We start from the raw sequence: 17103 nt of genomic DNA, 5'->3' as shown, positions 1-17103 counted from the left end.
ATACTTAAAAATGTATATTATTTTGTAAAAATCTGACTATTATGTACTTAATAATTTCAAAACCTGAAAACTATTTGTTAATTTTGAAGTTAACCTTTGAATGACTTTGTTGTGTCTGCTTTTGTTGGAAAGTATTTGAATGTTTGGTTGCAGCATGGAGGTCCGTTGTTTCAGTTGATCATCTAGATCTGCAGTCCCCAAAACCCAGTCCCTGGCTTGTTAGGAACCTGGCCACACAGCAGGAGGTGAGCAAGGCAACCAAAGCTCCAAGTTGACAGCGTCAGAATTGAATTAGCTGGTGTCCAATGCAGAACTACTTGGTGTGTGGGAAACAATCCCCACACATCCGGTGTTAGAGGTGTTGAGGTCTGTGACTGAGAAAAAAATAGTTAATTTTTTTTCTTCAGAATGACATAAATACCTTAACAGCTTGGCACGAAAGTCATGTCAGGATTCTAGTTTCAAGTCAACAATGAACAAGAAATTTAACATGTTAAAAATTATTTTTCAATTTCAAATTTAATTTGTGTACGTTCCTGTACGTTACATACTCATCATAGTTAAACAGAAGTCAAGTCTGCTCATTAAAATGATAGATTCTGGGGCAGGGCCCAAGAACCTGCATTTAAACGTGCTCCCTGGTGATCCTTACACATGCTGGTTCAGGTACCTGGGTCAGCAGTAGCAGGTAAGCACGGGCTGAACTCTGACAGGGCTGTTTGAAGAACTTCACATAAATGAATCCATTGCATCTTTACAACTCTTGGGAGGCTGGCACTACTATCCCTATTTTACAACTGAGGAAACTGAGCCATGAAGTTACTTAACTAGCCAGTGAAGGAGGAACCAGGTTCCAACCCAAGTGGCTGGCTTCACACTCCATGCTCGCGGCCACTATGCTTTACTGCCTTCGTACAAGTTGTTTTCCAGTGACGTGACAAATGGAGCTTAGAGGGTCAGTGAAGTCGATCTGGAGTGGTGAGAGCTGAGAGGAAGGCTGTGGACGTTAGGACTTGATTTGGTAGAACTCAATGGGAAAGAGTATGGTGAGATTAAAATACTGCCTCTGGAGTAAGGTTGGGTTGAGTATCTAATCCTATACCACCAGCTTGGGGTGTGAAAGTGACAACTCATTCAGAACCTTCCATGCTTTCAATAAACCTTTTAGAAAAAAAACCACATGGTAAATGCATTATTTAAAATGCATTATCTTTACATTATCTAGTCCTTGTCAATAGGAAACCCTACTTTGGCCTGTGTGGGGCCGGGCGCGGTGGCTCACGCCTGTAATCCTAGCACGCTGGGAGGCCGAGGCGGGCAGATTGTTTGCGGTCAGGAGTTCAAGACCAGCCTGAGCAAGAGCGAGACCCCGTCTCTACTAAAAATAGGAATTATATGGGCAGCTAAAAATATATATAGAAAAAAATTAGCCAGGCATGGTGGCACATGCCTGTAGTCCCAGCTACTTGGGAGGCTGAGGCAGAGGATCGCTTGAGCCCAGGAGTTTGAGGTTGCTGTGAGCTAGGCTGATGCCACGGCACTCTAGCCTGGGCAACACAGCAAGACTCTGTCTCAATAAATAAATAAATAGAAATAAATACTTCGGCCTGTGGGACTTAGAATTCCTAATAGGCCAAAAAATGACTATCCTAGCTTTAGTAGTAGTTGGTAGAAAGGAGATAGTTTAACTGTTCTCCCTGTCTCACAAGCCTGGATAAACAACACAGTGCTAAAAAGTTACTTGTTTTGGGGAAACACTTGTTACTCTTAATTGTGGGCATACTGTGTACCAGGGAACTAGTTTCCCAAGAGGCATATAATGGTTTACAGAAAGCTCATGGGATATTAAATGAGCACCAACCTGGAAATTCCAGCTTACTAGAGCAACTGTTCAAGCCATTTAAGGTGGAAAGCAGAGCAGAAATTAGGTTCTTCTTTAGTTTTTCTTGGAATTTGTTACATTTTTCTAAAGTGTGAAATTAACCCCTGAAGGGACCCAATCCATCTCATTACTATCTTACATATCCTTTCCCAATTCATAAAATTCGCTACCAATTGCTTTTGCAGTACAAGTTGAGTAATTTTCCAAAGAGCCAGCTGTTGGTAGAGGGGGCTTCTTTGCATTCCCTTTTAATGTAAAGGGCAAGAGTTCGCTGGGATATTTTATTTACACTCTTATTAACTTTGATGCTGAGATTAATGTAGTTAAAAACACAAACAAAAAAGGTCTCCTACTAACTAAAGCATACCACCCCCAAAACATGATGTTTTAGCTGAAGTGACTCAAGTTTCCCGTAAACTGTCCCTGTCCCCACTCACCTCTGCTTGCTCCTGCTGTAGTTTTTGCCCTTTCCCTCCCTGCCCGTGAAATTCCAGCTCCGATGCAACCTTGTCCATTTGTCTACCCATATTCTCTTTCTCCCTCACCGGCTAGTAGTAAATTCCTCCTCACAGCACTTGTGCTTTGCTCTACCCTTATTACAGGTTCCTTGAGGAAGGAAAGGACTCAACTTTCACAGGGGACTCTGACTGCTTCTAGAAGGCAGGCAGTATACCACCCCTCCACCCAAACGAAAGCATCACTCAAATACAGCTTAACTTTAACATTTTATTTTGTGTAAAAAAGGGCAAATTTAGTGAATTATTTTCATCTTGTACACAAAGTTATAATTTTAATGCTTTTCACATCCATGCTGAAAATTTGCGATTTGGTAAAAATGAAAGGAACATAAATTTCTCCAAAGGAATTTTTCACGCCATTATATATACACTTCATGAGAAAGTTTCAAACACTTTCTCAATGATCACGAGTTACCAAGAAAATAAAAGATTAAATTTGTACAGATATTGATCTATATATCAAATACATACAGAAATGATGTAAAAACCTTATGCAGTTTACTTTGACCTCTGTCCTCAAAAGATTTGCCCAGGGACAGATACTTTTCTTTTGTATAAATGACTGTGGCTTTATTTAAAATATGAAAATCAAAGGAAGAAACCCAGTTTAATCACAGTATTTTTAAAATCCCTTCCCAATATTAAAGGATCATTACTAATATATAGCACCATAATACAAATGTTGATGGGAGAGGGTATTCACATCACGCAAAATTAATAATAATAAAAACAAACAAACACTGAAAACCCGTGTTAGTATCCGTAGAATAAGAAGTTGATAACAGCTTTAGCTTTCCTCATACACAGCAAGGAAAAGGTTAAAGAGTTTAAACTACCAAAAGTCCCCAAATAATTCTAACAGGGAAAAAAACCAAAAACAAACCCAAGGTCAGCAGTACATTTTGAACCGTAAGAGAACGGGGCTATTGAGTTGTACAATTGGAGTTATGGCTAAGACATAAATCTCCCCTGCGTTAACTTAGTTTCTGTTCATCAGCAGTAGGAGTTAGAGTATGAACAACGAAGAGGGCTTCAGATTGTGTTTGGACTGTAGGCAGTCCTTACCAACCTTTAACTGTTGGTCATGGGATCAAGACAAGAAACACTTCATGACTGGGTGGGACGCTCAGAGCCTGGCTTTGTTGTAGAATTGGAAGCTTATAAAACCTGGCTACAAATGAGCATTTCACAGAACTAATTACCAGGACTGACTGGCTCCAAATCATCTCTCTCCTGGTTTACTCAATTCCCCATAGAGCCCCTAAACCCAAGGGGCTGGTAGTGTATACCATACATAAATAGGTTTCTTGTGCCCATATTATAGAATCAGAGTCCTGGGTTTAATTCACTGAGCCTGAGAATAAAGACTGCTGTAACCTTTGCTTTGGAACGCTTATAGGCTTTAAGTTTATGGGAAGATTCTTCCAAGTTAAAGATTTGGGAAGTGTGAGGATGTCACATTTACAGTAGGTCCCCCTCTCAGCAACATTGTTTAAGATAAATATCCAGTAATTTTAACAGCTGAATTCACATATATTTGACACATGAGAATCAACGTGCGTTGATGTGATCTGCATTTATGCCCCCAAAGAGTCAGTATTAAGAAATGGTGACATGCGATTCCATACATTCTTACACTATAAAGTAACAAATTTTACTTCCAGTAGCTACTACAAAACCTTATGTTATTAACCCCTCTTGCATAGAATGAGGTAAACCTGTGCGTATTACCAATGCTATTATTCCCAAAATTAGAGCAATATTTTAGAAAATAAATTGCTGGTTTTTAACGTTCTATGCATTTTAAAATTCAAACAAAAATCTTACCTAAAATGGTCTCCTGGGGCTTTCCCTTAACATTTTTTAAAGCATTCCATAGGCTGAAGGACTGTAGAGGTCAATCATTTTGATTAATTTCTAATTAGCCCTGCCTATATTCCAGAGGAGATGGTCAAAATTACCACTCTGAAGAGGCCAGGCTAAGACCCAGAAGCACTTCTAGAACAGATGCAATTAATTCCTGAGAGTTTAGTTTATGAACCTCACTGGTAAACGCTAGCGCTCTCTCATTCAGTCACAACTCAGTAGAAAGTTAGAAAATGCAGAGAGCAAACTTCACCAATTTACCCTTGTATCCTTTTTTAAAAGGAAGCCATGTCAATTTTAAAACAGGGAATGTTCAAAATGGTCCAAATCGGTTACTGTTAAAATAAATTCTGAATATGATTAAAGACAATTCATAACATATATATGGAATTTTAAGAAAATTAAATTCTCTTTCAAATTAGTTTTCTTACAAATCCAGGATAGTTCAAAGCAGAGCTGGAATGATTTTTGAAATCTAAACTTATTTTGCCTTTGGACAACTTTCAATTTGATTTGCCTGGTAATACAGTACATCTGTTTTTGGGTGTGGTTATACCAAGTTATCATCTCACAGATGGAGGGAAACGGCAAAGAACCGATCAGAATCCCTTTTCTGGGGCATTTTTTTTTTTTTTTTTTAGCAAGGAAAATAAAATAAAGTTAAGACGATATTGCATTTTCTCCAACCCCTCAACATGTAGACCGAGATCCTGTATATCTTGTCAACCATTCCAGTTTAACACTTTAGTGTTAGGACAATTTTAATCATTTTTTAATTAAAAGAGAACATATAAAAGTATCCAGAGTTCTTCCAGTTTCATATAGAACTCCAAATAAATTTTCACAGAATGAAAAACATTTCTGTACACACATTTAAAATGGGCTGCAATAAAATGCCAACAAGCAGAATTAATTACCCCTTCCATGATCTATGTGGTGATGAACCCTCCATGAGGGGTTCAGTTGCATATTTCTGCAGCAAAGGAAGCTGGAGATGTGACTGGCCTAACTTCTGAAATCCCAAAATCTCCCAACAGGTACCAAAAAGGTTCATTTGTAATGACAGTTCAATTTGCATTTACAACTATATCCTTCTTAAATCATTTCCTTCAATCCTGCTACCTAAACTTTAATCTTACCAAAAAAGTTAGAATTTCAGTTCTTGTTAACAATGCACATAAATCCAAACTTGGAAAATATTACAAAATTCTTTCAAAAGCTTCAAATACAACACAAAAATTGTCCATCTTTATAAATTGAAAAATTTCCCCCCCGACTAAAATAGTTTCCCCACCCACCTGAAAAATCTGGAACTGAAATTTTCTATGTTTAGCAAAATGTCCCAGTAGAATAGCCCCACTGTACAGCTGGATTGATTATAAATCAGTCCTGTGTAAAATCCTTCCCCTCCCACCCTCAGTTTCTGAGCCAATTCATGGCTCTTGTTTGATGTAGAAGTTGGCAGAGCCATTGCTTTCCTGATCAGATGCTCCTTGGAGGAAATTATAATCCTCTCCATCCAGCAACTCCTCCTTCAGCTGCAATGTAGTCACTGCAGGAAAAAGAAATATATACAAAATATTATTAAGCCTTTCTGGAATATTCAGATTGCCTTTAATCTTCATGTTCCATCAGCTTCACAGTTAATAAGACTTCTTCATTTCTTCAATAACTCTTAAAATTAAACTCCTGAAGTATGAGCATTCAATTAATTTTAATTTTCAAAGTATACAGCAGTTAAGCAATGTTCTGAAAAGGAATATGGCACAATGGACACTGACACTAAACAACTTATATCTTTCAATAAAATGTTCAAGGTGATAGTGCTCATTAATTTAAAATAATCAGAATTTTGCTTATGATTAAGTATTCACTTTTATGTCAATGTTCATATAAACAATGATGTATATTTTGCATGGTTCTGAAGTATAACATTTAGTAAGTACCAACATAACAAATACAACTTCAATATAACCTTATTAATCCCAAGGAGTATCTTTATTAAAAAGACTTCTTGAAGGAAAAATGTATCAGATATTAAATACTATAAAAATATTAACAAATAGTATCTGTAATGTAAGTTATATAAACATAAATTATATAAGTATTTAATATATATATAATTTTTTTTTTTTGAGACAGAATCTTGCTCAGTGCACTATGATAACATTTGTGAATAGCCATTACACTCCAGACTGGGCAACACAGTGAGACCCTCCCTGTCTCTAAAAAAATCCAGAACCCCAAAAAACTCCTATATTAAAACTAAAATCATAGAAAAATAAAGCAATCATTTTAACTAAAATAAAAATTTATTGACACCAGCAATGTGACAATCACCGATGCAAATCTGCTAATATTTCCAATTAGATCACTTAATAGTAGTATTTACTGCCTGCCTGAGTTCTTATCTGATGATTGCTTGTTAATGAAAATAAACCAGTCCCATAGGTCATGTTTCAATAGGTATTTATTTATTTCTATGGGAAACTGTTTCTCAGTTTCTAATATTTTAAGTGGGGCTTAGGTTTCTGGGTAGCCATAGAAGTCATGCTAGTCAGAATTCTTTGTGATAGGAGGGCTCTTTTTAATGCCACGAGCAAGCATGAAGAGGAGGAATTTCATTTTTGCTGGGCCCCAAACTGAAAAATTTTAGGCCAAGTTAACCCTGAGATTTTCCTATCTCCTTTTATAAGCCTCTCGTTATTGCTCCTCGACACAATTACCCTAAACCGTCAGATTCCATCCTTTCCCTGAAGCCTATTCTACCTCCTACAGAAGTTTTTGCCTTCAAAAAATTACTTCAAGGCCGGGCGCGGTGGCTCACACCTGTAATCCTAGCACTCTGGGAGGCTGAGGCGGGCGGATTGCTCAAGGTCAGGAGTTCGAGACCAGCCTGAGCAAGAGTGAGACCCCGTCTCTACTAAAAATAGAAAGAAATTATCTGGTCAACTAAAATATATATATAGAAAAAATTAGCCGGGCATGGTGGCGCATGCCTGTAGTCCCAGCTACTCGGGAGGCTGAGGCAGTAGGATCGCTTAAACCCAGGAGTTTGAGGTTGCTGTGAGCTAGGCTGACGCCACGGCACTCACTCTAGCCCGGGCAACACAGCGAGACTCTGTCTCAAAAAACAAACAAACAAACAAACAAAAAAAAACTTCAGTATTTTTTTCTTCTAATGATAATGATTTCATCTAGGTGTCAGAAACTAGTTTCAGCTCAGGTGTGGTGGCTCACACCTGTAATCCAAGCACTTTGGGATCCTGAGGTGGAAGGATTACATGAGGCCAGGAGTTTGAGACTAGCCTGGGCAACACAGTGAGACCCCATCTCTAAAAAAAAAAAAAAATACTCAGGTAGGGTGGTGCATGCCTGTAATCCCAGCTACTTGGGAGGCTAAGGCAGGAGGATCGCTTGAGCTCAAGAGTTTGAGGCTGTAGTGAGCTATGATCACATTTTTGCACTCCAGCTTGGGCAACAGAGCAAGACTCTCTGTCTCAAACAAAACAAAACCCAAAACAAAACAAAACCAACAACCCTAGGTCAATAACTACCAACCTTCAAGAGACGTGTTCAGGTTTCTTAAAAAGTTACTACCAAAAAAAATTGAGTTTTTAAAGTTTCAAATGATTTAAAGAACAGGTGAGGTGGCCACTTATGCTAATACATCTAAAGGAATCTAATCCCAGAGTGAGCAAAACTAACTTTCTTCCCCAACTTCCTCAGCACACACATATCTGCTAAAGCAGAAGTCACAAACTGTGCTTTCCACCGTCCCCGGCTTGCCTGGGTGCTGTGGTTCTTATTTTACTGTATATTTTGAAGCAAGAGATTTCACATAAGAATCTCAAAATATGAGCCTAGCATCCTTAAAGAGCTATAATCAGTGGGAACAGACTGGCTGCTACCTCTGCATCTGGGCAGCCTGAGATCTCTGTCTGCCACAGAGCTCAAAACACTCATGCTGCCCACGACACAAGCAGGAAACTGCCTGCCCCTGCAGGTGTATGGCTCCAAATGGAAGGGAAAAGTTTTTTGTTTTTCTCTATTATGTAGCTTTTTATTAGTAACTGGAGCAAAAGGATGCATATATATAGAATGTAAATTGGGAACTGCTCATACTGGGAAAGAAGGTCAATTTATGAAGAGAATTAGGACTCAAGAGTATCTGGATGGATAGCAAGCCATTAAAGTCTTTCATGAAGCAATAACAGTGTCACCAGGTAGAACAATATTAAAATGGCTGTAACTTTTAAAGTCAAATAGTGTAGTCACAGAAAATATTTTGATTTTTGTTACAAATGATTGGTTTAAAAAATAATGGCCCCTGACATCTTATTTACTAATTTAAAGGATAATCTTTTCAGAGATGAAAATTTATTTTATTTTACTTTGGTACTTATTTTGGTATTGGTGGTCAAAAACTTAATAGCCCAAAGACAGAAAAGTGAATACACTGTGTAAATAATAGCAAAACAAACACCAATCAGACTGTTGAAAGGTAAAAGCAAATGAGACTGCGCAGTTCTTCCTTTTCCTTAAAAACATTATAGTGTGATAAAAATGCTTTTACAAAGAATAGTATCAAGCATATAATCATTATCCTTCAAATCTAACCAACATGCATTAAGTGTGAGGGACATTTGAAAATAAACACATGGAAAAGAAAACAAAACCTAAGTTTCATTAAAGGTGCAGTACCCACAATAAAAGGTTGATTAAAACAGTATCTTGTCATATGATGATTAGATGGCTAAATGAATGAGAAAAGAATTACTGAGGTCCAAGATCAAACATGTTCCATTCAAACAGATATTTTTTTTAAATGTAAGAAACATAAGTTGAGATTCAAAAGCATATCGTGAAGCTATTTGTATTTACCGCTAACAATAAATTTCTGGATTATGCTTCTAGTCATGTTAAATATGGAAATGATATGCTTAAAAGTCACTCAAGATAAAGGTGAAACATTCACTCAGATGTGGAATGCTTTAATGCAAAGCTTCATTGTTTTCATGGAATCTAAAATAAAGCCCATCTGGTATCTTTCACACTAATCATTTCTCCTTTCCAGACCTTATTCTTAATGGATGATGGATGAAATAAAACAGATCCTGTTATTGAAGGTTACTTTCTACACAAATGCATTTTCTTAGCCCTGTTTTTAAAATGAAGTCACTCTGTTGACACTAACCACTAACATTTCAGGAGATAAACTAAACGAAATCATATTTTCGCAGCTACAAAGCCCATAAATAATAATCTCAACAGCTAATCAAACTGTAACTTTCAGATAGTTAAGGTAGCAATATAGTCCCTACATACACCAGAGTAAAATCACACTAAATCCCCCAAGATGTGGCCCCAGGTCAGAAGATACTACAGATACTCTGGTGGAAGAAGAAAGTCATTGAGGATAAGCTGTTTCCATCTAGTACGCCTAACTCTCAGTTTTTGGGTTCTGTCCATCCCAGAAGTCAAGTTCTGTTTTACATGAATCAGGAACCTCTCATAAAACATGACATATACCTCCAAAATCAGCCTAGTGTTTAAAGAAAATATATCTAAAATACCATAAAAATTCGAATATATTCAGAACTTAATAATATCCATACTTAACCAGGCAAAAGAAAACTATTTCATAAACGAGTACAAAATGAAAAAAGTTAAAAGAAGAAAAGAAATTGGAATGCTTTTTAGATACATTCTGAAGGTTTTTCCATTAAAGAGCAGATAACTTTGAATTTGTAATCCTAGTCTGTTTTTTATGCAAAGAAAGTATGTATTGTAATTTCTTCTGGATGTAAGAATATCAGAGTGATCTTCCCACAAACAGACCAGGAAGGAGCAAGATGACTCAATACACTTTGAGGGAGGCAAAGCCAAAGAACATACCTTAAAATGCACCCCCCTCAAAAGGCTGAGAATTGCAGGTGCAAAAATATTAGCAAACAGAAGAATGAGAGGAAAACAGGTAGTTACTAAGTCCCATCTAGGCTTTCAACATATCAAAGACATTTTAAAGAATGCTGATTAGATGAAACAATTTAGTTTAAAAGCAACAGTTAAGAGATATGGCAGAATATATGCCAAGGCAGATACAACCTTATATAACCTGTACTCATGCCTAAAGTTCATTATATGCAAGCAAAGCCTCACTGATCCCACATTTGTTCTTAGCAATTACAAAGGGCAAAACCTTCTGCTGTCTTCCTTACAATCTACTGCCTTGGCCTAACCAATTAAACTCAAATCAAATGTCACTTCCCTGATTAATCATGATATATACACAAACATGAAATTATGAAAATAAATTTCACTCAAATTCAATGCCAAAATTGTACAGGTATCATATTTCTAAATCTATGTTATTCAACTAAGATTGTGGTAAATGTTCCCACCAAAACTAAAATTACAGTGGAACTCAAAACATCCTTTCCATGAATGAGACACTATGAAATGCTATGAACAAAGCCTCCGTTTTGGATCTGATTAATCAGATCTACCCCTAATGACACATTTCTCCCCCAGGTTAAATCAGAGAATTCTCTAATGCAAAATGTTCAATCATTTTAATGAAACCACAAAATATTACAAGCTGTCTCACAATTCCACACATTGAAATTATAACCACCCTAGTTTGAAGCTCAGAAGTGTTTCATAACAAAATAAAAATCCTTCCCTGATGATTTATCTTAGTGAAGTGTCTACCAAGGACTAATGAAAATGAATTTTTTAGTTGAAAGTAAATGAAAAACTTAATGAGTCAGCACCTGTCATGCCAGACCATGCTTAGTCTCCCACCACCCTGCCCAGTACCTTTTACCCTCTGTAGTACCTGAGGTGCTGATGTCACTGATTACCTGGTTTCAGGCTGGGACTGAACTCTCGGCTAGTGCTGGGAGGTGGGAAGGCCTCCAGGGCTGTCTGTGCTGGAAGGGTTCGATATGGAGGAGGAGTCAACTCTTCGTCACCAGAGAAGCTCCTCCGCACCCCACCTGTCATGGGCAGGCTCGACAAACTGACAGGCTTCTTCCCAACTGGCATCTTCCTCTCTAAATATCAAGTCAGACTAAAGTAAGCTTTTACTTACATGTGTGGTAAGAAAAGTGCATTATATAACTAGGAAAGCTGGGTGGGGGGAGGGGATGGGTGTATACCTCCATAATGAGTGCGATGCGCACTGTCTGGGGAATGGACACGCTTGAAGCTCAGACTCGGGGGGGATGGGGGGAAATGGGCAATATATATAATCTGAACTTTTGTAACCCCATAATAAGCTGAAATAAAGAAAAAAAAAAACTAGGAAAGCTGTGTTGCATAGGACACTGAAAAGAGACCCAACTATGCAAGGTTTGTATTTCTGAAAACAAGGCGGGGAGAGAGGGAGTGTGTGTTTGTGTTGGGGGAGACTGTTTCTATTCTCTTAGAGTCTGATAATCCTGGTTCTGACCCTCAAATAAATTTAAAACAAAACAAAGCAAAATGCACTATAGACAGCTTTAAGGGTGGAGAAGAGCTGGCTAATTTCTTTCAAGAAAATCTCTGCTTGAGGTGGGGTGAAAACTCAATGGAAGAGAGAAAGGGTCTTTAAACATTACTTTTAGGGTAGCATTTCACTGCCCATATATGCTCAAACACTGGCCTACATGGAGAAATCAAAGTAATAACAGTTTAAATGTATTATCTGGGTGGCAGGATTTTATAAAATGTGTTCCCCTGAATTTATACTTTACCATCCACTTTTTTAGAAAGCCCTTATAATTCTTATTCTTAAAAGCATTTCTAAAATTCAAAGATTATTGCTTGCAAGTTCTTAAGCAATCTAATTTCTTTTGAAACAAATTTATCACACCACTGGGCCATAGTTTCATAAACAAACATAAGCCTTCTAAAATTTGCACAATGCTTTCACCGACCAAAAAAATATTCTGAACTTTGTAACTGCCGAACAACCAAGCACAGCGCATTAATCCGGTTGAAAGCTGAAGGATACTTACATATCTTTGTGACTATAAGTTATGTCTATTTTTCACCAGAGCATACAAAGACCCAGGTAAGAGCAATCAGAAATTATGCTTTACAAATCAAAGCTAAAAGATAAATCTAAGTCAGATAGCATTCTTATGTAAAACGATCTGGAAACTAAGCTACTCAGGAGTACAGAATCAATTTTCAACTGCCAAACCAAAATCGCCAGCAGCAACCACTTAGACTTTTTCTAATACACTATGTACTTACAGGTAAAAATGCAAAGAGAAATCTCCAACTCTTACTACTTACAATAGTCCCTGAAAATGGTGAAATTTAGAGAAGAAATTAGTGCTGGATTTTCCTGTTCTGGAAATTACTACACCTTACAAAAAAGAAGCTTTTGAGATCAGACCATCTATATGATACTCTTGGCAGGACATTACTTTCAAAAGCACTAATTAATAACTATCTCTTCATAGCATGAACGCAGCTCATTACAAAGCAAGCTGGAACAATGAAGCCAATCAACTGTCTATTTCTGTAAAACACAAGCACTACCAAAGAACACACGGAGGGACGATTTTACCTACAAAAAGACCAAAGAGCAATAAGATAAGACCAAAGACCAAAGACCACAGAGCCAGAATATGGTATCTACAGGCAAACTTAAAAACAAACCAAACGTTTTACAGCCCATTTGCTATTGATACACATCTGCCTGCTATGGATGACAGGTTTCTAAACTCCAAATTCTTTCTTATTTGGTTAACTGAAGTTTTGTGAGAAAAATTTCTAGCAAACTGTTTGCTGAGTAAAATAAAAAAATAAAAGGAGGACTACTCTTCCAACGAAAACTGGTTCTTCTTAATACAGCACTACAATTCCTTACCCTCAGTTCCAACATTCAAGAAGTTTCTTAGTAAAACTTTGACAACAAAACCATACCTCACCTGCTGATACTATTTATAATCTTTATTTGGCCCATTTAATGTAAATACTTATACATATTTTGCTTCAGAAAATGCCCCAGAGTCTGCAAGGGGTGTTACATGATATACATTACACTCTTTTCTAAAATCCAAAAAATTTAATTCTAAATAATTTAAACTCCTTAAGTCAGAAACAAACCCTGCAAGGGTCACACTGAGGGAGGCATGTGAATTGTGCACATGATGCTCATAAATTAGTTCTAAAAAGCATGTGTCATATAGCCACTCAGTAATAAAAACAGTTCTTAATTTGACATCTTGGAAAGAAGATTCTGGAATCTCAAAGTCTTGTGCAACAGAAAGTGAAAACACAGGCTAAAGCAGGCTGTGTTATTTACTTTACAGAAAGCTTAGCAATTACACCCGCCGTGGTTAGTCCACTGACATAAAGTTCCCATGTGAACTCTTCCTAATTATTTCCAGATAAACAGGCATTCATTTTGATCTGCCTGGTCTGGCAATGCTTTCTTTCAGGTGAATATCAGACTTGGCAAACAGCTGGTGGACAGAATACTTCTGGGCCTATGTCTAGTTTATGCCTATAAAAGAGAGGACAAGAGAAAGGCCTGTGGGGGATGTTACTGGTATGAGGCTAACCTGGGTTTCAGGCTGGGAGGAAACGTGTTTTTCAAAGTATCACTACAGTGGCTAGCAGAAGTTTTTAAGTTCCTCACTTAAAAAATTATAAACAAACAACTATCATTAAAAAGGTAAAAAACAGTATATTTGATTCTTCATGCTGCTTCAGTCTCTCGGCTGTTAGTGAGACAGATCAGCACTATTTGAACATAGTATTTGCAAATATTTGGCAAGTCACCTGGAAAAATCTGTTTCAGCTTTAACCCTCCAGTGTACCTTTTAATTTTAAAGATCTCTTTTTTTTTTTTTTGGAGACAGAGTGTTGCTTTGTTGCCCTGGCTAGAGTGCCGTGGTGTCAGCCTAGCTCACAGCAACTTCAAACTCCTGGGCTTAAACGATCTTCCTGCCTCAGCCTCCCGAGTAGCCGGGACTACAGGCATACGCCACCATGCCCGGCTAATTTTTTCTATATATATTTTTAGTTGGCCAGATAATTTCTTTCTATTTTTAGTAGAGACAGGGTCTCCCTCTTGCTCAGGCTGGTCTCGAACTCCTGACCTTGAGCGATCCACCTGCCTTGGCCTCCCAGAGTGCTAGGATTATAGGTGTGAGCCACCTCGCCCGGCCAATTATAAAGATCTCTTTAAACAATAATAGGCTGGGTGCAGAGGCTCATGCCTGTAATCCCAGCACTTTGGGAGGCCAAGGAAGGAGGATCCCTTGAGGCTAGGAGTTCGAGACAAGCCTGGGCAACATAGCAAGATCCCATCTCTATAAAAAATAAAAAAATTAGCTCAGTGTGGTGGTGCATGCCTGTACTCCCAGTTACTCAGGAGGCTGAGGTGGGAGGATCTCTTGAAACTAGGAATTAGAGGTTGCAATGAGCCATGATCAAGCCACTGCACTCCAGCCGGAGTGACAGGGCAAGAGAACAAGACCCTGTCTCAAAACAACAACAATAAAAAACCCAATAAAAACCCACAAAACAAAAAAACCTTATCTCAGAATGAAATTTCATATTACTTTTGCTTTGGCTATTAATGCCAACAATCATTCATTGTAAAGTGAAGTATAACACGGAAAGCATATTCAGAAAAATCTGCTTAAACCTGACTTTATTAGCCCTCAACCTGGATTTCTTACAAGTATTAGTCTAGAAAGAGAGTTTTGCTTTATAAGAAGGATGGGTTTATTAGGCCCCAAGTCTATTGTAAGTATCAAACATCTGCTTTTTTTAAATAAGTAAAATAAAAAGTTTTTAAAAAAGGATTAACTTTTAGTAGGTTTACATATTATTTCAAGAATCATTCATAGGCTCTACTCTTTACCATGTATGCTTTAAATATCATGGTAATCATTTCTCCTGTCAATTACAATATAGGTGTTTCTTGTTATCGAAAAGGTTTGCCTTTTATGGCATACTGCACCTTTAAGCATAATACGTAATGTACAATCATCAGTTCTCACAAGAGATATCATTTTCTGTGCAAGAATACTGTAACCCAATTGGTTAACAACTAGAAAATATATGTGAACACCATGTGGTGACCCACTTTTCTTATGTCCTTTGTATTGCTGGGACTTAGCTTTTTTCTTCTGTTTTGAAGATGCTGATTGGCTTTCTCTTGATGCTGAAAAATAAAAAGGGAAAATTGGTACCAGATAATAGCTTATAATTTTAGATACAACTTAGATGAGCTATCTTTTACCAAGACCATATGCTTATAGAAAGTACATGATGCTTTGAAAATAAGGGTACTTATTCCTACAAAACTATGGGCCTCAATACCAGATGGATTCCACTATTTACTCAATAGCACTTATTATATGCCAATCAATTTTTAGTCTGTAATTTTAAGCTTACTGAAACAGTACGTCTAGTTTAATTTGGTGACTGTTGTGTTTCTATAGTTATCATGTAACTGATACTGAGTTCACACTGCCATGGTACACATGGTCTGATTCTGTGATATTGTTGTTGAGTCTTAATATCTTACCTGGCAACCAATCAGACTTAGGTATATTCTTGTCCTGTGAGCTCACAAGATGATTTATGTGAGATAGTCCTCTGGAGAATTGCTGATTTTTACAAAAGGACACCTTTTCTGTATACCAACTTACACTGTGATGCTGGAGGCTGTAGTTGATATCCAGTTAACTGACACCACCCTACAGGATAGAGGTCAGGGGACTCACAGTCTACCCACTGATCATATTCTTCTTCCCATCCATCAAAATGTATCCTCAAGAGACGATGAATAATTCGAGTTACTGTCGCTACACATATTAAACGTGGCTCCATGAGATCTACTGCTTCTAATTTCATTCCTACACGAAATCCGTGATTTGGAACATCCTGACATGGAGAAGCAAAACATCAACATTGTTGTAAAGAAGACAGAATGCACAACTCCACTATTACTAAGAAATCAAAAAACAGAAGCAGCATAGTCAAACAACATAATTTAAACCATAAATCCCAAATAATTCTTTAACTATTTAAACAAAGTACAAAGGTGAAACATTTAAGAACTAGTCAGGAAAAGTATTCATTTCTACTTCACTTAGATTAAAAATGAAACATAATCTGGAAACAAGCTTTGATTCCTCAGAAAATATTTATTAATATATTGTCTTATTTATTTTTTAGGCCGTCAAATGAAGCAGTGGGAGTGGAGAAGGAACAAAAAAATCTGTAACTGGCTGTGATCAATTAGTTGTAAACACCACTGCACTCAGACCAGCTATATTGTTTTATTACTGTATGTTTGCTTATATTAATGTCTACTAACAAATTCTAACATAAGTCAAAGACTTTTTGATCCAAAATGATTTTCACTTATGAGGCATCGAAAAACCCCCACATAATTATTATGTTGCCCTTTAAATTTACCTTATTAAATAGTTTTACTGGTGCTGCAATGGAGCCAGTTTCCCTGAGGTAGTCAAACCATTTAAAAGGAAGTTTTGTATAACCTAAAAAATACAACTGGTTTAAGTAGCAGTTCATTTAAAATTAACATAATCTTAAAATGCAGACAAAAAGTAACTCAGTACACAAATCTCAGCTTTTAGGTTATACGATCAACTTTTAACACATGCTAATACTGTTAAGTGCAACAATTCCACATTATAAAAAAATTTCCCCTCTTTCTAGACATACTGGTGTGCCTACTTACCCTAATACAAAAGTGACTCTTCTCCTCTATTTATTATAAGGACAGACTTTTGTTTTTTTCAATCCTAGGCTTTAGAATAGCCTAGCATTTAATACTTTGGAGTGATTATTTTT

At 37.2% G+C, this 17103-nt stretch overlaps 1 protein-coding gene across 8 annotated transcripts in view; it reads right to left on the bottom strand.

Moving 5' to 3' along the window:
* Positions 1 to 2594: 2594 nt before the first annotated feature.
* The window catches only part of MBTD1 (mbt domain containing 1), a 59949-nt gene continuing 45440 nt past the window's right edge, over positions 2595 to 17103 (bottom strand). For all 8 annotated transcript variants that reach the window (XM_045525156.1, XM_045525157.1, XM_045525158.1 and 5 more), the window contains 4 exons: positions 16705 to 16787; positions 15933 to 16167; positions 15365 to 15442; positions 2595 to 5818 (listed from right to left, as the gene is read on the bottom strand). In XM_045525156.1, coding sequence (XP_045381112.1) covers positions 5700 to 5818; positions 15365 to 15442; positions 15933 to 16167; positions 16705 to 16787 — 515 coding nt within the window. In that variant the 3' untranslated portion in view covers positions 2595 to 5699. The remainder of the gene's footprint in view (positions 5819 to 15364; positions 15443 to 15932; positions 16168 to 16704; positions 16788 to 17103) is intronic.

The sequence above is a fragment of the Lemur catta genome, chromosome 15 (genome assembly GCF_020740605.2).
Source record: "Lemur catta isolate mLemCat1 chromosome 15, mLemCat1.pri, whole genome shotgun sequence".
Lineage (NCBI taxonomy): Eukaryota > Metazoa > Chordata > Mammalia > Primates > Lemuridae > Lemur > Lemur catta.
The sequence above is the reverse complement of the archived record's forward strand: the minus strand, read 5'-3'. Positions and strand labels throughout refer to the sequence as shown.